General features: G+C 39.0%; 1 protein-coding gene across 2 annotated transcripts in view; it reads right to left on the reverse strand.

Moving 5' to 3' along the window:
- The window catches only part of mgat4b (mannosyl (alpha-1,3-)-glycoprotein beta-1,4-N-acetylglucosaminyltransferase, isozyme B), a 71020-nt gene that overhangs the window by 10621 nt on the left and 35844 nt on the right, over positions 1-24555 (reverse strand). Inside the window, exons 5-13 of one of the 2 annotated variants that reach the window (XM_015373282.1) lie at positions 17097-17143; positions 16884-16997; positions 15328-15403; positions 13543-13657; positions 5108-5238; positions 4830-4937; positions 2393-2586; positions 2235-2313; positions 318-501 (exon numbers count right to left, since the gene is read on the reverse strand). In XM_015373282.1, coding sequence (XP_015228768.1) covers positions 409-501; positions 2235-2313; positions 2393-2586; positions 4830-4937; positions 5108-5238; positions 13543-13657; positions 15328-15403; positions 16884-16997; positions 17097-17143 — 957 coding nt within the window. In that variant the 3' untranslated portion in view covers positions 318-408. Of the gene's footprint in view, positions 1-317; positions 502-2234; positions 2314-2392; positions 2587-4829; positions 4938-5107; positions 5239-13542; positions 13658-15327; positions 15404-16883; positions 16998-17096; positions 17144-24555 lie in introns of those variants that run through there. The other variant, XM_015373281.1, reaches the window with a different exon arrangement.

Raw genomic sequence — 24555 nt, forward strand, 5'->3', positions numbered from 1 at the left:
CCGGGCGGCAGCCTCCACCTCCAGGCCAGGCAGCAGCCTCCACCTTAAGGTCGGGCGGCAGCCGCCACCTCCAGGCCGGGCAGCAGCCTCCACCTCCAGGCCGGGCAGCAGCCGCCACCTCCAGGCCGGGCAGCAGCCTCCACCTTAAGGTCGGGCGGCAGCCTCCACCTCCAGGCTGGGCAGCAGCCTCCACCTCCAGGCCGGGCAGCAGCCGCCACCTCCAGGCCGGGCAGCAGCCTCCACCTTAAGGTCGGGCGGCAGCCTCCACCTCCAGGCTGGGCAGCAGCCTCCACCTCCAGGCCGGGCAGCAGCCGCCACCTCCAGGCCGGGCAGCAGCCTCCACCTCCAGGCCAGGCAGCAGGCCCCAGGCCAGGCGGCAGCCTCCACCTCCAGGCCGGGCGGCAGCCTCTACGTCCGGGCCGGGCAGCAGGCTTCACCGCCAGGCCGGGCAGCAGGCAGCACCGCCAGGCCGCGCAGCAGGCTCAGCCACAAGGCACAGACCTATAGCGAACCACTTCTAGCTTTAAGAACCGCCCCAGCTCAGGAGCTGCTAGCAACATACCAGGAAGGTCAGACACAACAGGGCACAAAAAAAAATCATAAGATTCCTCCAAAAGAACCTAAAGCCGACTGGAAACTGGGCAATGAACTGACTCAGTCATGTTACTGAGTTGCTGCAGCAGCAAAAGGATATATTCATGACTTTACTTCAACAACAACAAGACACTTAAAGGATTTGTTGGAATCCTTGTGGATCCCACAAACTGTCGGCTGGACATTCTAACTAAGGAGATACAAGAAATCAAACTAGTCTCCAATTTACACAAAAAATAATTTGGTGACCTGTAAGCAGATAATAAAACATATGTTTAAACCTAACCCTGAGGTTGATTATCAGGAAGTTAACACCTTGCTATATGCTACTGATGAGCTACATGACTTTGGAAATGACACTGACCCAGAAAATTATTTTCTCCAGCATATCAACAATGGCTGTCAATTTTATAAAGTTGATCAGTTTCATAATACCTTAGCAACTGAAAACAGAAAATCAATTATTCATTTTACCGGGAGAAGTCTGTATGCTAACTTTCATAAGATTAAGGATTGCTTAAATCAGATCACAAACCCCTCCAATATTTTTTTAATATCCAAAACGTGGTTAAACAGTGATCAGGGCGGAGATTATAAAAAAAAAAAAAAGATGGTGGAGTAGTCATGTATGTGGATTCCAATTAAGAGTATAAAGGAGTGGAAAACATATCAGCTGTTGCAGACAATGTGCATGAAAGCCTCACACTTTAATTAAAAAAACTGTACTTTGAAAATTATATGGTAATAAAACAATATGAATTAAATTGTTAATAAATTCAATCAATTCTTTGTATTTGTTGGTCCAAAACTAGCAGAACAAATTCAATTCACAATTTATTTATATAGTGCCAATTTAAAACACGTCATTTAAAGGCACTTTACAGAAAACCTATTGCATTGACTCTTTGACTCCTCAGCAATCCCTCACACCAAGCATGCTTGTAGTGACAATGGAGAGGAAAAACCCCCTTTTAACAGGAAGAAACCTCCAACCAGTTGTTTTTCCAATAGTACAAAGACTGCTAAAATTAGTCTAAGTAAGTCTAGAAACAAACATATTTCTTCAATAGTAAAGGATGGGCAGATATAAGCCTTGGGGCTTTAGACTATTACTTTTTCGGATACAGTCAGATAAATCCTTGTAAAATGGGATTTTAGTTTTGCAGTTTCTGTCTTAGTCAGTTAAATAACATGCTGCTGTCATTTTGCACATCTCTGATGTTGCTGCTATTTTCAAATATCCATTACTGTAAAAATGTCCATAGCTGTAAATTGCATATTTATTCTCCAAGTGCACAGTCTTATTTTGTTAAAACACTCTACAGTACAGTATTTCATTTGTTTATTTTTTAACTCTCTACTATTACTTTATTCTTATACACTTTGCTAAGGTCCACATTTGTGTGACCATTCTTTTTCCTGCTGTAAATACCAGAATGTCCCTATTGTGGGACTAAATAACAGGGATTTTCTATTATAGTCTATTCTAATTTTCTTTTTTTTACTTTTTAAAAAACAAAAATAAAGGTATTTATCTAACGTTTAGAACACATGAGCTCCACAGAGGAAAATCAGATATGTGAGACAGCCATCCAACATGGTGTGGACTTTTGAGATGTTTTCAGAAGTTACGGACTTACGTCAAATGGTAGAACCTCCACTGACGTGTTGAAGAGTTTATCTCCTGGATGCTCGATGTTTCCGCTTCGGAAGAAAAACCTGAAAGCAGCAGAAAAGTTTTTACTCCGATCAGGAAGTTCCTTCTCTGCCAGCATTCATTTCCAAGGCTTCTACGGACCTCTCAATGCGGACGGGCGTGAAGAATCGTATCCTGATGAAATCTCCGGCTACAGGGGTGAAGGCCCAGAAGAAGTCCTCTCCTGCGTAGGCCTTCTCCAGGGTGAAGTGCTGGTACGTCTTCAGGCTGGTCGTCACCTCTGCCTGTGGGTTGGCGTGACCCTTATGTAGGGTCTGCTTACCGAAGTCTTTATCCTAGAAGACAAGCAGCACATGCTGAAACTCTGAACTGTTAAAAATAAAAGCAGCAGCTCTCATTTAGCCCAAGGCTCTTAAAATCATTTCCTTTTTGAGGAAACACACAATCCAGACAGGCAGTTCCACATCGGGGCATGGTTTCAAAGCTGGAAACCTTCCATGGGATTAATGGCTATAAAGAGGGAAATCTGATAAAGCTGCAATAACAAACACTGAACGTTTGACCTAAACTTTTCTTTTTTAATACAGTTGGCAGGAATATGTTGTAGCATTACACTGAATAAAACAACCAGATTTCCTTCCAGTTGCTAAGCCTGCATCTTGATTCAGGTTTTTTGGATTCAGGGTGTTTGCATTAGGAAAAAGCAATGACTCTCTCTTACAACTTCTAAATACAACACAAAAAGATGGAAAACAGGGAAAATATTGAGGAATAAATACCCTTTAAAACACTTAAACATTCTAGTCAATGATGACGATGCAGAAAGGCTGGAGAACGTGCAGGACGTGACCAGCTTCTGCTTGCAGCTTGTTTCGACAGTGTAACTAAACATTAGGGAAGTTCCAGGTTGGGTTCTGGTCAGAATCTGCAGCAGATGCAGGGTCCCTACAGCTTCCTTATCAAAAACAGAGGAGATTGAATAGAGGAATGGTTGATTCCCTGCAGTAAAGGAATCCCTAAGCAGCTTCCTATCAGTCTAAACTGATGCTTTGCTATTAATTTATATACAGTTTTTAACAGAGCCTACATTAACCTGAATATGTTTAGTCCTCCCGGCAGGTAAGCTCTGTGCTCCAGTCTTCACAGAGCAGGCTGTGACGGCCAGATCAATATCAGATTGATTAGGTGGGATTGCAGCAGCATCCAGCTGGGTTAACGTCTACAGCTCTTAGTGCAGCAATCAGAGGCACCGAGTGGAGACTGAGGGCTGCAGCCAGAAACCAAAGCTCCAACGACTGCAGAGGCTTTCAATCTTCATGCACTAACTTAAACAGAACCTCTCCCTCCTCTCTCCTTTATATGAGAAGAGTGCACAGCATCAACTTCATACAGAGAGAAAATGATCCATATGGAGGCTCTCTGTAAAAATGATGGCTCTGATAGGAAAAGCTGAGGAGTTGCAAGTCTTAATAAAGATGATGTTCAAAAATGGATTCATTAAAGGTGGTCCCTCCATCCCTCAATCCTTCTTCTTCTGTTTATCCAAAGCTGGCTCACAGAGGAGGAAATCTCAGACATTCCTTCCCTCACAACAGTGTCAGGTACCTCAGATTCCAAAGTGTTCCCATACCTGCCCTAGTGTCTTTTCTTAGATATGTCTGCAAACCTTCAGAGGACTCCTTTCAGTTTACCAGCTCTCTTTGGAGCCCCTGCTGAAGGATGAAGATCCTCTTTTGGTCTTTAAAACAGAACCTGGACACTCACAGCTTACTCCAGCTGCTGCTGCTGGTTCTTTAAGTGGCGATATTTTTTGACCATAGGTTAACAACGGATGAAGACACGAGTTCTAAATCCAGATTAATCCTTCTTCAGCACCATAGAGCAGAGCAACGCTCTCATTACTGCAGGTCAAGCTTTGATCCATCCATCCAGCTTCTTTCATAATGACAGTCAGAGCAGCTTTACTCACAGAGGTCCCACTCTGACAGCAAATCTCTACAATCAACTGTCTGTCTCTGCAGCTTTGGCTCGTTTAAACCTTTAACCTTTGCCAGCATTTCTGACTGTACCATTCTTTTTCATTCCTGTGATTTGGTTCAGTTTTGTTTTTATGAAATACACTTTAGAGGCAATTCAGCAACATAACAGTAAAGATTTTGTATAAAGATAATCCATAGCAAAAGATGATGCAAGTCTGGATGCTGAAACACTAAAACACCCAACCATCACTCTACCACCATGTGTGACTGTAGGTCTAATGTTTTGGTTAGATGTAACAGGAAATACCCTTTTATCAATCCATAGATTATTTCTATAGATTAGGATCTTTCAGAAAACATATTTGTTGGTAAATATAAGACAGATCTTTGAGTTTTTTTTGGGAAAGCAGTGGTTCTAGCCTTAGAACCTTCTCATGGACGCGATTTCTGCCAAGTCTTTTTTTCTGTTTGTTAAATCATGCAGATTTAAAGCAGATTATTTGTGTCTCATGATGTTGGATTAGTGATGTCATTTTCCCTCTGATCTTAGAGACAGCAAGCCTCAGACAGAACCAGCTCCAAGCAGGGAGAGGAGTTACCTTCAGCTTCTGTATCTTTCCGGCCAGAGACGAGTGAGTGCCGACATGCTGGAAGAGCGATGGCTTGAATCGGATCCTCAGGTTTGCTTTCTGCCTGTCGCAGTGTTTCTGAAGGAGACAGAGAAAGCAGAAAGCAGCCCAGGTTAATAGTTCCTCAGGCTTTCTAATGGGTTTTCCTTTAAATTTCAGTCTAGAAAATCCTAAAAAATGATTAATCAAAAACCTCAGAAGATAACAACACATTAAAGCAAAGCAGGATAACATATGAAGCAACTCACAGCATCCTTCTCTGGGTTGCACACTTTGACCCACATGATGTGGTCAAGCAGCCAGTCGATGGGTTTGTCTTTGTAGAACATCAGCATAAACTCCACTATGAGCGAAAGGTCCAAAGATTTGAACATTTTACCTGCATCAGGAGAAAAAACACAGTGATTTTTTTCGCTCTGGTTGTGTTAGTTCTCTAAGAAGGAGAAAATCTTTAGGTTATGTAAATATTCACCAAATTAAGGCAATTTGAAGTGATAAAGTCCATAAATACATTGTTTTTCACAGTGTCATCTGTCATCACAGTCAAAACAAACATTTTCTATTTTATCCTTAATCTTCAGTAGCTGCCCAGCAGCCTTCAGTAAATTAATATTAGAAACATTTAATATCTCAGATAAAGTAACAAGTTGTAAAACAGGTTTAAAAGCTGCTTTCTTCCTTAATATCTTTATATATACTTAACACAATTTTAATTAAGGCTTGAACTCACATTTTCCTAATTAACACTAAAATTCATAGACCTCAGCAGAGAGAGTAATAACCAGTAGAAACATTTAAAGATTTATCTTCCATCAACTTCTAGGCAGCAGGAAGCACCGCACTAATAATGCAAACCAAAGCATCCTCTTTAGCTGGGACTACAGAGCATTATTATGCATTTAACCCATGATGTGTTTAATTATTTTAATTTGGTACATAACACATTTACACTATTGTAGCTGAAATGTAATTGTATACATTTGAAAGATTTTGAAATCTGAAAAGTATACTAATTTACATTTGCATACTAGTCAGTCTAGTCAGTGCATTTTCTTAATCTTTTTAGACAACTTTGCAGTTAAGTGGATAAAGTTTCATCTGAAATCATAAAGACTTAAAAAACCTAAATCATCAGAAGGTGTTGATATGAGAAGCTTGTGGTTAACGTCAACACAAATCATTTGTGAGCACAATTTTAAAAGTTTTCCTGATAATTTTTTAGTATTAGGTATAAAATAGAGTTACGAAAATATATATTGGTTTTCTAAATTTTGAAAAAAATTAATTTTATGCACATACAGTAACAGTGGGTGAGAGTGTGTACTGAGCATCAATTGGTATTGGGTAAAAATTGGTAAATATGTTGGAAAATAACCAAAAAGCTTTCAAGACTGTTTTCAGGATTCCAGGAGTTAATAAAAGCAGGTTTAAATTCATTTAGCACTGTTTGATTGTGGTTTTTCTGTTCCACTCTGATCAGTGCTTATAGTTTATTATCATATATATATTGTACATTACAGGTACAGCATTTGATAATTACAGGGGTTTACTGACATAAATGGGATGTATTATTTATATGTTTATTTATTAACACTTTGAACTGAAAGTCTCAATCTTTATGTTTGCCTTGACCTAGAAATGTATATTTATAATTACATAGGAGTTGGTCCCCATTTGCAGAGGAAGATGGGAACCAACTATATAATTCTCTACACTCAACACTTCAAACTAAGTTGCTGTCAATACTGCTGCTAAACTATGTTCAACTGTGTGTTTTCAGTGCATGTTTTTTTTCATAGAGTAGAACACCTCTAAATGTGAGCCATAAAGTTTCATCCACATCTAATGTGGAATTTTCAAAATAAAAGCCTCACAAAAATAATCTCTTTGACCTAAGTTGCTGGCAGTATTGCTGCTAAATAATTTGTTTTCAGCGAATGCTTCCATTTTGAAATGTTAATAGAAAACTTCCATGTTTTATTCATCAAATATCATCCAGATCTCAGGTGGAATTTCAACATAAATGCACCTCAAAAGCAAGACAAAGAATCCCTTTGATCTAAGTTGAAATCCATATTGTTGCTAAACAATTTGTTTTCAGTAAATCGTTCCACTTTGGAATGAGGAACACCTCCAGAAATGACTCAGCAAGTTTTATCCAGATCTGATGTGGAATTTCAGAATTAAAGCCATGCAAAATGTCTACACCAAGTCACATCGAACTAAGTTGCGGTCAATCTGGCAGCTTAAGTAATTGTTTTCAGTGAATACCTCCACTTCTGCAGGAAAGTGGAACACCTCTAGATGAGATTCACAAAGTTCCACCTAAATCTGGTGTGGAATTTCAAATTAAAGCCCCATAAAAATCCCTATACCTAATCTATTTAACCTAAGTTGCTATCAATATTGCTGCTAAACTATTTGTTTTCAGTGAGTGCCATCATTTCAAAAATGATAATAGAACACCTCCATATGGGACTCACCAAATTTAATCCAGATCTGATGAAGAATTTCAAAATTAAAGCCCTGCAAAAACTCTTTGACCTAAACTGCCGTCAATATTGCTGCTAAACGGTTTTTAGTGAATAATTTCACTTTTGAAGGGAAAAAAAAAAAACACCACCAGATGTGAATTACAAAGTTTAACCAACATTTGATGACGGATTTAAAAATGAAAGCCCTTAAAAATCTCTACACCGAGTCACTTGTTGTGTCAAGTTGGCGTTAGTGTTGCTGCTAAACTATTTGTTTTCAGTATATATTTTCATTTCAGAATGACAGTAAAACACCTCCAGATGTGCCTTAACTAGTTTCACCAATATCTAATGTGGATTTTCAAAATTAAATCGCAAGAAAATATTACTTTATACTATAGTATGCTATATCATATGTATAATATACTATCGTTCATAAAGGCTTGTTTCAGTAAGATATTGACAGGACGGATCTTTTTCTGTAGTGGTCTGTCTTGCATATGTCTTGTTGTCCAGCAGACTAGGGAATATAATTCAATATAATGCCCAACAAAAAACAAAATCTGACATGAACAAAGATATCAATACAGGCAAATATTTATTAAATATTTAAAAGTGATGGGTCTTTCGTTGACAATGATTATTAGTAGATGTGGAAAAACTAATGTTAAACTAATGATCATGACATGATTAAGATCAAAATAGTAATGTTATTATTGCTACCAATGCAATTTACCTTAATCTATTTTTAAAGGCTGGGCTCAAATGTTAGTTATCGGGTTAAAGATGCTAGAAGTATCTCAAACTGCAGTGCACTGGATTATTATGGACCAATGGTAACTACAATTTTTTGTTTAAGGTGACAAGTTTCTATCTTGGATAAAACTAAAATTTGAAGGTGCTGGAAATAAACTTATTATGTTATACTACGCTCTGTAATTCTGAAAAGCAATAGGATCCGGTTCTGATGTGTTTGCACAATTATAAAGGGAGACATTTTTAGGAAAACTAAAAAAAAAGTTTCATTATTTAAAAAGCTCCAGAAGCTCTATAGATATAGACAGAATCTGTCATCAGGTCACCCACCTTAAAACACTGGAGCTCCTGATAATTAATCAAAACATTTTTGAAACTGAAAATGTTATTTTTAAGCACTGCACTCTGACTGAGAGGAAATTAACCTAGCATTTCCCTTTCGAAGGGTTTGGGTCTGTCATTTTAAAGTCGGACTGAGCTGAGCTCAAAAAGTGAGCTCCATGGCCCAGACTGGGTCTGGCCATCCCTGATCAGGGTTGACATAACAGCCTTGGGTAGACTAGATGTTCAGAGCCTCCAGAGCTCCGATCAGATGAAATGCTCAACTAAACTTAGCAAACAAGAACAGTTGAATGAGAGAGAAAGCATCCCTGCAGCTTTCCCCCCTGTGTGATTTAATCCAGTGAGTCAGCTGAACACTGATGAATCTATTAAAGCAGCCGCCGCTTGCAGGCGACTCGGGGTCAGGGAGGAATGATGAGGCCAGAGCCAAGGACTGCAGGGAGGAGGAAAGGGAGGATTTTGATCCTTAGAGACTCAGGCTGAGGGGAAAATGCACAAAGATGCAGAGAAACCAACACGATCAAGCTGAGATTCCTGCCGGGCTGCATCCGTATTCACCTCCTGCTAATCTCTGCTTCCTCCTTCCATCGTCAATCCACCACATTTGATATCCAACGAGCTAGCTGCTAGAGCAGAAACACTTATAAAAGACCAGTTTAAATAGATTATAGAACAAAAAATGTCAACCTTTTTATTGTTTTTATTCACTCAATTTCTGTTGAGGATGCAGCTCCTGGTTCATCAGCAGGAGGTGCTAAAGACGCCCTACGCAGTCCTGCTTTCTGCACATTGAAAATCTGCTGCAGCGGGCAAGAATTTAACCCGTTTCTAAGTCTAATAAATGCAGGAAACAAAAAAAAACAAAAACAGGATATCATATAACAAATAATAAAAAAAAAGCTGTAATCTCATAGTTGCAATTTTAAGCATAAGCCGTTTTCTACTGAACTTAGACACTTTTGAAAATCCTTTAAGGGCTTTGAACCTTTAGGGCCAATGAAAAACATTACTTCATAATGAAATGACCCACTTTAGGAGCCCCTAAACATAAGTGTAATTAAAGCGTCTGGAAGTTGCAGGAATTTTGGCCCAGTCCTTCTGACATAACTGGGTCAGACCACCCTTTCACACACCTTTTCAATTCTACTCGCAGACAAAACTTTAAACTAAACTGATATGAGCACAGGCTGGTTCTGGTTTAACTGGTCCGGTTTATCATGTAGGTAAAGAACTTTCTCCTCACATCCTGCTGTCCGACACATTTTCTGCCTTTGCAGAGAACAAAGCCTGTGTGACGAAGGCAGAGGATATTAAAGCATAGAGCAACAGTTTCATCATCCTCACTAAAGAGATGAAGCACATCAGAGGGGTTCTGTCCAGACAGCGTCACCGTGCAGAGAGACCGAAACTCATTTCATCCATAAAATAAACCTCCGTCTAACGGTTAATGATTCTTTAACAGCACAGTTCACTCTCATCCGTCGCTCCACTTAAACCAATAAAAATGAAATGAGTCTGGACCCGTGTCTGTCCCTGAGGGACACACGAGGATCGTATTGATTGTTTTCTTCATTCCAATTAAAGGAATCAATAATTCAGACTGAAAATGTTTAATTTAGTTTGATGGAAGAAGCGGCTCCTCGGGTGGAGGGAATCAGACCACTGCAGAGGCGCTTCAGAGCTGCAAAGCAGTTAAAGATAATGAAAGCCGGAAGTGGATTTAACACAAACCAGAACAGTTCTGACTGCAGGATAAAATACGAAATATCATGGACGTTTCTTGACCATAACTAAAACCCCTTCAATTTGCCATTAAAGACTTGAGTCATATTCTTATATACAAGTACGGCTGCACCTAATCATAACTTTATCTAACTGATTAATCTTTTTGGTTGGTTCAAATGGTTCCTTAAAGAAGAGTTTTACAGAATTAAACCAGATAAATCTAAAACTTTACACAATTTTAAGGTTGTTTTATCTTAAATGAAAAATATGTAAATCTTTTCTTTTACAATTTTGGTATAATTACTGCCTTAAGCGGGTTTCGAGATGCATGTTTTAAAGTCTCTATTCTCCAGGTAACAATTAATCGATTACTTAATTAGTAGATGATTATATTATTATTATTATATTGTCATTATATTACTAATAATCAATGAATCATGATTAATGCAATTCATTTGTTTGATTGTTTCAGCCCTAATATCAAGGTTGAAATTGTTTTTATATTTTCTTTGCTTTTTTATTTTTTTTCATTGCTTTTTATTCTATTTTTTCTAATTCTGATTTTAAATTTTAATCCAGTTTTAATTCGTCTTTAGTATTTAGCTAGTTTTACATTTTTTTTTTTTAAATTTTTTGGTTTCAGAAAAAAAAAAAATGTTTGTTTCAGTTACAGCTTTGTTTCTGTTACCAAAGTAACATTCTCCCCGGGAGCAGGTTTTGTTCAGTAAACTCTGAGTTTCCTCTCTCTCCATTCTCCTTAAAGCCAACCGCTTCACAGCAGTAGGTTGAGCTAAACATACTCAAAATGTGCAGGGTCATCTTTGAGCATGACACTTCACTTTTCTTTCATCAGTCCATTAATGATTCCCTGCTGACCGGACTTTTCCTTTAATTCACAGAGAATAAAGTATATATAAGGGGAGGATTCTCAGAGCAGTTATAGATGTCCTTTATATTTATTTATCTTTATGAGCCGTTTCACCTAAAAAAATATCACATAAATCCACCGTCCTCACATTTGCAGCATTGATTTCTTTAACAAATGTTTAGAAGTAATTCATATTGGTGAGAGTGCAATGATGTGTGATAACAGCATTATAAAAAACAACGGCATAGTCAGTCATTTATTTTACTGTGGAAGACAGAAATAAAATCAGGAGGAACCCCGTGAGATGACGGACAGGTCCTTCCAGTTTCAACAACTTTATTATACTTTACATATACTATACTATACTATACTATACTATACTATACTATACTATACTATACTATACTATACTATACTATACTATACTATACTATACGATACGATACATCTTCACCTGCTGCCAGGTGCGCTTCTCACCCATGAGATTTCACCTAAATATAATACATTGATCCAATATCATTTAACCAGTGAACTACCTTCCCTCGCAATGTTATCATTATTAGAACAGGCTATGGCAGACCATTTAGATATTTATTAGTTTGTGTGAATAGGTATTTCTGATATCTGAATTTTAAATTTTTTTTGTCAAATTTAACATTTTAAACACTCTTAATATTTAAAATACACATTATGGATGTCTAGAAATGAACTTCAGATTTCCATATTCCTATTGTTAATGGTTTTAGTTTGCATTATTTTGATCAGAAAGAAACATTTCAGATATCAGAAATACATATTCAGTCAAGCTGATAAAGGTCAGAACAGCCACTAAAAATGCATAAACATTTCTAGATATTTAAAACTATTTAAACTACTAATAATTCTTATTAGTACATTTTTTTTCTTTACTTTACGAAATTAAGTTTCCACTGGAAAAATGAAGGAATGTGATTTTGACCTGGAGGAATCCTATTTTAGTGATCTACAAATGTAAAAACAGAGAGGAGAATGTTAAATGGCCTGCCATATAGCACCTCATATAAGCCTACGCATCAACCGCTGTAGAGCTGTTTCTCTGGTTTTTAAACACTTCCTCCAATTTGTTTTCTCATTTCTGCATTAAAATTTCTAGTTCCATTAGGGAGAAATAGGCTCTTCCTGTTGCCTGTTGTCATGGTGACCTATCAAATCGGTGCTCCACTGATAATGGCTCTTCATACTTGTTACACACATGCTCAACTTTGAGTGTACCTACCTTAGGCTAGTTTCCAACCTTAGGCTAGATCAGTTCAGAGTTAAGGATTTAAATCTGAGTTTGTTAAACCTGCTTTGTGAATGGAACCCAGAGGGGGAGGATGTCAAACTCTTGGCTTCCTTGGTTGAGTTCATGGAAAAATACAAAGAAATTAGTCCAGATATCAGGAAGAGAATGATAAAACTTCCACTAGTTTGGTTCAGACTATTTAGAATGGTTCAGACAACTTCCAGATGGCTTAAGGTGTGACGTTCATCTGTTTCAACTATTATATGCAAAGTGAAACATGTTGGGAAAACAGCAGACAACAGTTTGCAAATCAATTCAAATATCTTTTTTATTATTAAAGTAGCTTCTCCCCAAGAAAATCCTTTGTGTGTCTGACTTGAAATGAAGAGAAGAATGACTTTTGAGATGACAGTTCCCACTGGACAGAAATGACTCAGGTGAGACAAAGAGGAAGACACCTCCTGTTCGGGTACTAACGGCTGATTCAGAGCTATACGCCTCAGTGAAAGCGATGTTGTTGAATATTTTTAATTCAACAGTGAGCTTTTCATTACTGTTTAGAGTCCTGAGGGTCCATCAGTCTCCTGAATCCAGCATCTGCAGTTCTGTCCGACACGTCAGACTAAGTCGCTGAATGTCAGGCTCCTCAGCATCAATCAAAGTTCATTTCAGAGGCTTTTCCACCCATTTCTGGGAAAACCAGCAGGCTGTGAAGCAGCCTTCTGATGCTGTAATAAAACAGCTTCATCTTTTCTAAAGTTGCTTGGAGCCAGAATGAAACACCGTTTTACTGTCTGAGGATCTCTTTGTTCAGAGAGACCTCACCAGCTCAGCCTCTGGAGACATCTGTCCTCGGATCAGCCTCTGCTTCCAGACGTGAAGCACCTGCATGTCAGCTGATTGAGTCTTTGTAGGAGGTTCCTGATTGAACCTGACACATCAGATGCAGGTTAATGTTCAATTAAGTCTGCTGGGTTTAGTTCTTGTCTGGAGACAAGCTCTGCAGCTGAGTGGCTTCATGAAGGATCCACCAATAGCTGCTGAGCTCAAAGTTCCTGCTCAGCTTTGGAAAGTGGAATTCAGTCTATCTCTGCAATTTTAACAGACGACAGCAAAAAGCTCGGGAGACTGGGGGGACTTTTCTGTTTTTATCTCTTCCTTTCGAATGTAAATGTATTTCTAGGCAGAAACACATTTGCATTTTAATAAAGGATTTCTGCTTCTCTTACCCGAGGCTAACGATGGTAAACTCACCGATGAAGCCAAGCTGGGAGAACTCCAGGATCATCCACTCCTCCGATGGCTGCTGCAGAGCGAAGTTCTTCATGGTGGTGAAGTAGTTTGGACGAGCGACGATGTCATCCTCTAACTGTAAAAACAGAGATGCAGATGGATCACAGATATTCCAACTCATCACTCTGGAAAGGTTTTCAGAGTGAGACCTTCTGACAGCAAAGTTTAAACAAAGACAAGATTCAAGGTGTTTAAGAGATGGAAACTCTTTCTCTAGATGAAAAACAGGACATCAACTATGCAAAACTACCATCCAACTCTAATTTTTAAAGTTGGACATAATCATGAAGGAGAACAAAATTAAGAGAATATTTTAAACTTTTTTAACAAATAAAAAAACGACAGACTGGGGCGTGCAAAGTTAATTGGTCCCTTTACTTTCGTCCAGCAAACTCCAGATGTTCAGGGAGGATATCTGAATGATCCAATGTTAACCTAAATGACTGATGATGATAAATAGAATCCACCTGTGTGTAATCAAGTCTTCCAAATCAAGCTTTGGAAACAAAGCTTTAAACATCCCAAGGAGCACTGTGCAAGCAATAATACAGAAATGGAAGGAGTAGCAGACTACTGCAAATCCACGCAGACCTGGCCGTTCCTAAACTGTCAGCTAAAACAAGGAGAAGACTGATCAGAGATACAGCCAAGAGGCCCATGATCACTCTGGATGAACTGTAGAGATCTACAGCTGAGGTGGGAGAATCTGTCCATAGGACAACAATCAGTACTGTGCAAATCTGGCCTTTATTGAACAAAAGCATTTCCTAAAGATATTCATAAAAAGTCGAATTCAAAGTTTGCCAAAAGTCACCAGAGACACAGTAAACATGTGAAAGAAAACACTCTGGTCAGAGGAAATAAGAAATAAAAAACTTATTGGCAACAATGCTAAATGTTATGTTTTGCATAAAAGTAAACCAGTTAATCCGCCTGAACACTCCATCCCACTGTCAAACATGTTGGTGGTAGCATCATGCTTTGGGCCTGCTTTTCTTCAGCAGGGACAGGGAATATGGTTAAAATTGATGGGAAGATGGATGGAGCCAAATATAGGAGCATTCTGGAAGAAAACCTGTCGGAGTCTGCAAAACACCTGAGACTAGGATGGAGATTTATCTTCCAACAAGACAATGATCAAAAAACATAAAGCAAAAATCTAAAATGGAATACTTCACAAATAAAAATATCCACTTGTTGGAATGATCAAGTCAAAGTTCAGACCTGAATCTAATCCAGATTCTGTGGAAAGATGTGGGAAAATATGTTCACAAACACTCCATCCAACCTTATTGAGCTCTAGCTATTTTTCAAGGAAGAATGTGCAAAAATGTCAGTCTCTCATAGGCAGAGCTGATAGAGACATAATATAATTACAATTATTTTGCACACCCAAATTTTTTATTTTTTCAACGTGTTTAATATGCACTAAATTTCTTTTCACTTCATGATTGTCTCCCACTTGTTGATTCTTTATACAAAAAATGACAATTGTAATGTGGCAAAATGTTGAAAAATTCAAGGGGGCTGAATACTTTTGCAAGTTACTGTACTTTTGACAGCTTTTTTCAAAAAAGGATATGTGCAAAAGGTTGCATGAGTAAACTGATATGTGCTCACTGAGATGGTTAAAACAAAGGCTGAATTATTAGATGATTTGCATCCCTCAGTTAATTTAATCTTTTCCTGCTTTGGTCAACAAAAACACTCTTCATTCCTCTAGAAAGCTCAGTTAGTTTTTATTACCTGCACGTAGTACGTTCCTTTAGACTGAGCGTACATCATCAGGAAGCAGTAGTCCAGGTTCTGCTTCGTCCTCCACCTGAGGAGGATGAAACAGTCAGCTGATTGGTTTACAGAAGCATTTCACTCGTTCAGGTGTAACAGCAGCTGCCTTTTGTGTTAAAACAGATGAATGAACATGAGTAACATCACTGATGTGAGCTTCCAAGGATGCAAATTCATATTGGTAGGATGAGCCGAGGACAAAGGGCCTGTCATAGACCAGGCTTTGGTTGCGTGCAGCAGATCAAACCGGAGGGGAACCGCACCCAGCAGGTCATCATGCACAGCTTTCCAGTGAAACCTTCAATCCGTTCTGAGAAAAAACTAACTGGAGCAGTACAAGATTTGACTTTCCCCTCAGAGCCGAGCATTTAGCAGCGCTTTGAATAATTATGTTTACAGACAAGGCGATATATTGACTTAGCAAACATGGAGCTCAGAAGGCCTCCGATCTTCTCCGTTTCTGCAAAAGCACAGAGCTCACATCTGTTAGTAAAATACACCTGCAGATTCATCAAAACACTGAAATCTAAAGGGATCAGCACCTCTAAAGTCTTTCTGAAAACCCTCCAGGGATGTCTTCACACATTAGCTGGTTTGCCTAAAGATTAGCCCCATCCTTGGACATTGTATGGCCTTTGAACCCTTCAGGCAAAAATAAAAGGTCTGAAAAATAGTCTTCACCCTCTGAAGGTGAAGATAATTTGTTCCAATCTCCTGCAGCTACAGAAAAGAAGTTTTCAAACTTGGCGCACATTCAGCAGGAGGCGAAAGAGAGGAAAGTCTGAACATCTCAAAGATAAACTCAAACTAAGAGTTTATGTAGCATGTGATGAACACTACAGTGTTGTAAATAAACGGGGCCTGCAGGCTGAAGCTCACTGCCAACGCCGTGCTTTAAAGGCTTCTTTACAACTAGGAGTCTGTTTATAATCCCAGCGAGGCCTTAAAAACAATCTGGAGAAAAGAGGCTTTATTGGGAAACAGTAAAGTTAACAGAAGCAGCCTTGTGTGGCACTTCATCTCAGAGAGTCTGCAGCTGAAGCCCCAGTCCGAACAAGGAGAGCAGTGTTGGCGTGAAGACGAGGCGGCGCTGTGGTACTTTTAACGTCTGGGCCCGTCTGGACCCTGCGGTCTCATTCCACTTTTAGCTGTCTGCATTAGCAGACATCTTCACGATCTGTCACACCTCTAAAAGGACAAACCCGTCTCTGATTCTGTGTCCTGAGGCTTCCAACCCATCAGAGCAGAAAGGCCTGAGGTTCATCACATGAAATAAGGGAAAGAAAAGGATCAGTGTCCAAATTTCTCAACAAAAAAAAATCAGTGGATCTCGGGAAACCAGTCTGATCCGGCTCCAGAGGTCCACATTAGGCAGAGGTGCTGCATTCTGGGACGTAGGGCACAAAATGACCGCTCCGCTGCCATTAAGCTCACACCTGCACCCCAGTACCATCTGGGATCCATGTTCAGGTAGCTCTAATATTTCCACTAGAGAAAAGTTCTATTTTACTGACCGGACTCTCTCCTTTGGGTCTCCGAAGGACTCTCTGAGTTTGGAGAAGTCTGGGTAGAAATGGACGGATGGAGAGACCACCTCCAGCAAGCCAGATTGGATCTCAGCTGGAAAACTGGGAGGAGGACAGGAACAGAATCAGTCAGTGGGGAAACAAGACTCTTAGGAGAACGGTTACCAGAGCAACAGCTTCCCATCATGATACAGTACTTACAGGCGCTTTAGATCTTCAGCTACACTGCTGGCATACTGCTGGTCGGCCTAAAGCACATACAGAGCAGGGATCAGAGGTCAGAGTTTGGGTTGGACATTTCAGAACCACCATAGTAATGAGGCCTTAACCCCAAACCTGCTCCACATATGAATCAGAAAGAGATAAGAGCCTCAGAGGCAGAGCTGAACCTCTGGAAGGGATCAGTACCGTTGTTCCACTCGGGTTCTGACCCAGCATGTTTCAGATGTACCAGTGTGTACGTTTGCTTAACATGGAATGGGCCTCAGGATCCCTAATGTTCTGTCTGTTATTGGGTTTTTGGTGATTCCATCTTAGTCCTCCTCCTTTTATAGGAGAGCTTCACCCTTCAGCTGTTCCTCTGATTCTCTTTTGAGGTTTTTTTCCCCTTCCCGGCGATTTGGATCAGTCTTACTCCTCATTTGTTACAGTTTTTGATCAGCTTTTGATTGTTCTGCCTGTTGTTTGTGACACAGACCTGTTTATCTTTAGCTGAATAGGCTTCCTGTTGATATTGTGGCTGCTTAGTGTTGGTGTTGCAGTTGATTTGCATCTGTTTTACTTCCAGCTGCTTATTTTCATCTTTGCAGCTTCATTAAATTTGGTTTCCTCTTATCTTGTTTCTGTAATTTTGTGTCCGTTTCTGATGCAAGGAGTGTGAGACACATTTTTTAAGGACTTTTGCACCTGACTATAAACTGTTCTGTTTTTATTTGCTCTGCTCTTGCTTTTTTATGGCTGTATATGATTTTTCTGAGTGCTGGGAGCAGGCGGTCACAGTCTGCAATTGGGTTTGGCGTACTGTTGGTGCCAGTCGGGTGGAGCTTAACAAGGAACAGACGGAGTAAGAAACGATCAAACTGTTCACCTTCTGTTACTCACATTCTCTCTGAAGATTTGATCTGACTTTCCAAACAGTAAAGCTGGTTAAGTATTCTTTCATATGAACACATATGGGACATTTTCCATCAGAGGTTTTTCAGAGTGGAACCTTTTCCGAAGTAATGGTGGGAACGTCATGGAAGTTGGAAGAAGACTTTTTTTATTTATAAAAAAAACTGGATTTTTGGTCCTGCATTGCATCTGCATACAAAGAAATGACAGCTCCAGAACAAAAAAGCCACCTTAAAAAGAATCAACTGAAGACCTCCAAGAAAATCATTTAGAAATCGTCATAAATATACATACTGTAGAAAAATAACAAACTCCAGAAAAATAATGTCTAACATTAATCCCCCTGATGCTTACAAAAATAAATAAAAATGAGATTTCGACATGTTCAATAAGACGTTGTTTATCAGTAAATAATTCATGAACAAAGGGAACCAGTTTTCTTTTGAGCCCAGCCGAGATTTTGGGGTGAATAAATTCACTAACTGTGTGGAACCAGTGACCCAGTTGGGTCTGGACAGAATGTTCAACACGATGAAATGAAATGCTGCGATCCGCCCTGTAGAAGCCAAAAGATTCAGCTTAGCTTAATAACTGGAATCAAAAGTTACAAATATGTGATTAAAACTTCTTAAAGGAGGCGACTAAATGTTGTGAAGTTCTTTAAAATTCTCCATAAACGAATTTCATTGTGCAATAACAATCGTCTGTAGTATTTTTGAAGGAAATGTGTTTGGTGATTGCTCAAAAACATTTAAAAAATAAAGAAAAAGATATTTCAAGAATATACATGTGAAAATACATTAATAATTAAAAGAATATATTAAGTCAGCCATTCTATTTCTTTATATATAAGTACATTTTTAGAAATACCATATTTACAAAAAAAGAACAATACATTTTACTTTTTAATTAAATAAATGTAATATTTCTACTAATAATTTCTACTAATAATATTTCTACTAATAATTTTACGGACAAAATTAATATTTAAATATGTGGTTTTTAATCCCAAATTAGTTAATTGGGTAATTAGTTTACTTCTCAGCTATTTTTAATAAGTTCATATTAACATTTAAAGTCACTGAGGCAGTTCTTTACTGAAGAGATTAGCTGTCATATATATATATATATATATATATATATATATATATATATATATATATATATATATATATATATATATATATATATATATGAGAAAAAGACGAGCCAAGCGCTGGTTCACATCATCTTCAGTAACAAGACAGGGACGGAAAGAAGTGACAAACTGAAAGCAGATGTAATGTGTGAAATCTGGCCAAACAGAAACCGAAAACGAACAGAGACAAACAGATGGAGATAAACTTAAAACTTAAACTGCAAGGAAAATATTTTAAAAAATAACTGAAACTTTCTGATTTTCCTACAACTGAAAGTTTTTCACTTTTACAAGCTTAACAAAGAGTCCAGATCAGCTTGACTCTCTGCCCAGGAACAGCCTGACAAGTTTTTATGTTCATCAGACACAGAGGTAACAGTTAGATCCATGTTGCTCTAAAAATGTCATGAGAACACCTAAACATGCAGAAAGTAATGAAAACATGTAAAAATTAGGTTCAGGTTAAAAAATGCCCCATATATTGTTGATACACAGATTGGATCAGCCCCACGATTGCTAATATCGTGTCCATCCTGGCGGGATGGAGCACCCAGAGGGATCTTTTACCATTGTTCTACCTCTTTAGACCATCCAGTAGGGCTCCCAAGGTCTTTGTAAAGGAAACAGGCCCACAGCATCATGGATCCTACTGACACGTAGAAACTAATGTAGGAAATGATGCCTCTTTATGCACCTTTATTCTTTAATCATCTAATTCTATATTTATTTATACCTTTCTTTGTTCCAACACATAAATCAGAGGTTAGTCTTAAAGCTGTGTGCCATTTATTATATATCTAAAGATCAATACTGGTATCCTGACAAAAACCTCTGAAAAATGTTGACAGGGACTGGCTGGAAGCAATCAGAAAACTTTGCCCTAAGTCCTTAGTGTCACTGATTATGAAAGTAATTTGGAAATCAGGTTTTTTAAACATGTGTAAAAAACAAAACAGGGGGGAGAACAAAATGAAATGGGTTGAAAATGAAGCAGAATCAACTGTCAAGCATAGAAAGATCTAGAAATGTGATATTAAACTTCTCCTTTGGGTTCTCTTGTAAAAAGATGCACATTCAGAAATGTTTCTGCAGGGAGTTTAAATAATTACTGGAGTTTCAGCTGATTTAGTTGCTCGCAATGACCCTGTCCTGTTACCTGGCTCTGCAGGGCCGCTGCTGAGTGGTAAAAAAGCAACACATCTAAATACATTCTGTCAGCACGCAAGGCTATGCTGAATATGTGACGGGATGAGTCAGCACATGTGGGCGACGTTACAGGTCAGGAGGTTCCCCAACCGGAGGGCCTGACTGAACAGCATCACATACTATGTACTCGCTAAGATCATTTCCTAAAGATGGCTGATGTCTTCTCCTCCATATCTTCCAGTTTTAAAACAACCACCATTATCACCCCCTCCTAAAGGAACCCACCCTCCTGCCTGAATAATGACAGGCTGGTAGATCTCACCCATATCATGATTAAGTGGTGCAGAGGTGGCCAGGCTGGTGGAATGAAGCAAACCTCAACTTTACTACTGACAAAATGACGGAGGAAATAGTGGACATGATGAGGGAGAGGAGGCCTCATTAACCCCTGATGATGCAGGAGCTTAAGATAGAGAGGCTGAGCAGCCTCAGCTGGAAAATGAGCGCCGCACAGCTGGTCAGGAAGGCTTAACAGCTGCTTTACTTCCTGAGAGGACGGCTTAGATGTCTCTTAAAGTCCTCATCAGCTTCTACAGGTGCACTGCTACCAGCTGCAGCATGGTGTTCCATTGCAGCTACTGGTGGTGAAGAAAGCTGAAAAGATCACCTGGAAACAACTACCCTTCCTGCAGAGGCTCTACCTTCACAGGACAGCTGCCTCTACTATCAAGGAGCCCCCCACCCTCCCCAACATGAGCCGTTTCCACCTCCACCCTCAGGGGAAGGTCTGAAGTGTAAAAGGGACCAATCTCAGTCTCCTACACCATTAATAGAGAGCAGGACTTCATAATCTGACCCATCTGATGCTGTACCATGACATGTCCACTGCTCTACAGCTGTGATGCAGCATTTCCACTTGTTTACAATTCATAACTGTTAGTTTTTCTACCTTAAAAAAAATTGAGTTTATATATTTGTCTATTTTCTATGTCTTAATTTTAAGCTTGTTTTATATCTGTAAAGTTTAGTTTTTTTCATATTAAATGTCTCTTTAATTTCATGTATTCAGAGTGGATGGTAATATACGGAATTCGGTGTAAAGGATAACAATAAACACTGTTAACTGAATTTAGGACAAACATGAGAGAAGCCGCAGTTTTTCCTGCTGAAGCTACAGAACTGAGCTCAGGGTGATGCAATACGGAGGAGAGGTTCACATCATGGCTGCAACAAATTCACACCCGATTCAGTGCACGTGCATGAACACACGCAGCATCCTCTGACCGCCCCCCCCTCAACCCGCAGCAGTTTGAAGTTAGCATAAAACAGAATCAGTGACATTATCGCTATGGATGTATGTGTGTGTGCGTGCGTGTGGAGGCTCATTAGCCAAACCAGTGGCCTTTACCAAGGATGTGAGGAAACACGCATCAATACACATTCATTCTCATGGTCAATTATACACCAACACACACACAGAGTGCTGTTTCACTTCAGAGCGCAGTGCATTAACAAACATTTATCTCCCAGAGACTCTCTGCAGAACCGTATCACCCATGTTCAGTATTTATGAGGCTGTTTGTGGCGTTTTAATTTGAAAGCACCAATACAAGTAAACAGGAAGTGCATGTAAATGATAACTTGGTGCTTCACTCATCTTATATTTTAAGCTTTCTTCAATATCGATCAGCTCATCTACTGCAGCCTCAGTGTTTGCCCTTCCAGTTCAGATGGGTTTCAGATTATTGTTCATCTGATCAGATTAAGTTTTTACCAGCTTTCAGTGTTCAGGAGTCCATCTGCAGTTCCTCAATGAGTCTAATCATCAGGCTGAGGCTACAACCCAGGAGTAGATCTGCTTCAAAGAAAAGATGCTGCATTGAAACGGCCTCACCTGCAGGAAACTGCTGCTGAGAGCAGTGAGCTGAAAGAGCAGATTTCTGGATAATCTAGAACATCTTGCTCAGTATCTGCAGCAGATGGGTGTGAGTGCATCAATACCCATGTGAGAAAGAGACATTTGGACCAGAAATCAGGACAGAGGCCACTTCTGTTTTAAAACAGGAGAATAAAGCTATGCTAGTTTATTTAAAAGATCCTTCTGCTGAAAATTTAAGCAATTTCCATGAATCTTCAAAGCATCTAGATCAGGGGTAACCAATTAAAAATCAGAGGGGTTCGAATAAAGAAAATGATAAATCAGTAAACGTCCAGAGACATTTTTAATTATAATCCGTTACATTAAACAGCATTTAGCACTGAAATAAAATGCAGTTATTTATACATCCATGTGATACACTGACTGAGAACTCATTGGCTAATTTCTATCACGCGCAGCCTGGTGCCGGACGCTCCGGATGGTTTTACCATACAAACAGGAGAAGCGGCACAAGTGAAATTAGACACCGTTGTCGGACAACATGCAGTAATTTATAAATGTTTTAAATCAGGCTGGGTCCAGATTAACTAGCACCCTGGTCCGCAAATGTGTGACCTCTGATCTAGATCAAGCCACCAGGTCATCAGTTTAAAAGGACTCTTTACTTTTAGCTGGTTCTGTTTTAGCCAAAGCATTCATGGACCTTAAAAAAAAAAAAAAGTTGCATCACTTTGTTTTGCTTCTATAAAACCCATTAAAATGACCTCAGTTACTAAAGATCCTCGGCATGACACATATCTCAGACACCAAAAGGAAAGTCCATATATGGTCAAATAATGTCTGCTGGTAAGTGTCACAACAGCTAACTGTGTTTCTGATTGGCTAACCTGTTCCATGTGATAAGTCCTCCAACTACTATCTTTATGAAGTCTGACATATTAGCTGAGAAAACATTAAACCCTTCAGTTCAGTTGAGTTAAATCCTTTATACCCTCCTTATCTCAGCTGCTAGTTTTGGATTGCCTAGATTTAGCATGTTGTTAATGCAGAGAGGAAAGGAGACGCCATGCTTCCCTTCCACCAGTATCAGCAGTTTGGTTCTGAGCCAGGATGGGATTTTGTAGATTCCCAAACGCTGGTGATGTCACCTGAATGTATCAACATGACATTTGGCAGGCCACCTCGCTGGGGGAGAAAAAAAAACGGAGTAAAACCACATCTTTCCTGTTTCACTGTGATCAACAACTTCAACAGTCCCTCCTGTCGTACAAAGGGGGTTCTTAAAACTCGGCTACATCCGTTTCTTCAGTGTATAATCCTGTCTCTAAAGTATAAGCTAGTTATCAAGGAAGTAGACATCACTAAATAATAGTTGATTTGATTTAACTATTAATGCCTTTCTATATTCCTCAGATGTTTGTATTCTGTGGGATTTGTTTCTTTTTAAATGAACAATAATCCTTAAAATATGAAGAAATCTTCTGGTATTTTTGAACTAGTCTAACTGTTAACAGAGAGTGAGATGGATTCCTCCTTTAGATTGCACCCTAATAAAGCTTAGATTGTGCGGTTGGAGGACACTGCAAAATGTTTAATCTATTTTTTTCCTGGAGTCAAGGAGGTAAGTAACACAATTTGCTATTAGAATAAGGTGATTTATATATATTTAAAATTAATCTAACTATCTATTCCAGCTGTAATAATACTCATTCTGTTGGCAGAATATTTAATCTATCTGCTCAAATTTTGGATAAATACACCTATTTTAAGAATTTTCTTGCAGATTTTAGATCAGTTTTTGCAGTGCACCTACACCGCTAAAGCCAGATCTGCTCCAAGATCTCTGGCATGGATAAAGAGTGGGATCTCAACGTCCTCCAGGGGCGAGTTCCTCCTGCGGAGAACTGGGTCCTAGCCATAAAGCAATATCAAAGTTGCTCACACCATGAACAGAGCATTACAGCTCAGAGTAATCCGAATAAAACCAGTAAACCATTGAAAAATGAAAAAAAAAACTCCATCCAACCTTTTTATCAACCATGACTTCATCCTCGGTTATTTGACGTTTTTTTTTTTTTTTTTTTTTTTTTTTTTTTTTTTTTTTTTTTCACAGATCAAAATAAAAACTCAGAATACACCAATAGAATAAAATAAAAAAATGTGATGTAGTGTGACAGAAACCCTTCAGGGCTTATACCAAGGCCACACCCGTAAACCAACAAAATATCAGGCAGCTCACATTATGAAAGTCCTTTCAGAGAAAACAAAATAGACATATACAGTAACATTATTTTTACATTTTAGCATTCAGATTTCAGGGGGTCAAATTTTTGTAAAATCATACATCACTGTCTTTTTTGGATAACGGTATTTTTTGCAAAGAC

Source organism: Cyprinodon variegatus, unplaced genomic scaffold, assembly GCF_000732505.1.
Source record: "Cyprinodon variegatus isolate N-32 unplaced genomic scaffold, C_variegatus-1.0 Scaffold84, whole genome shotgun sequence".
Classification (NCBI taxonomy): Eukaryota; Metazoa; Chordata; class Actinopteri; order Cyprinodontiformes; family Cyprinodontidae; genus Cyprinodon; species Cyprinodon variegatus.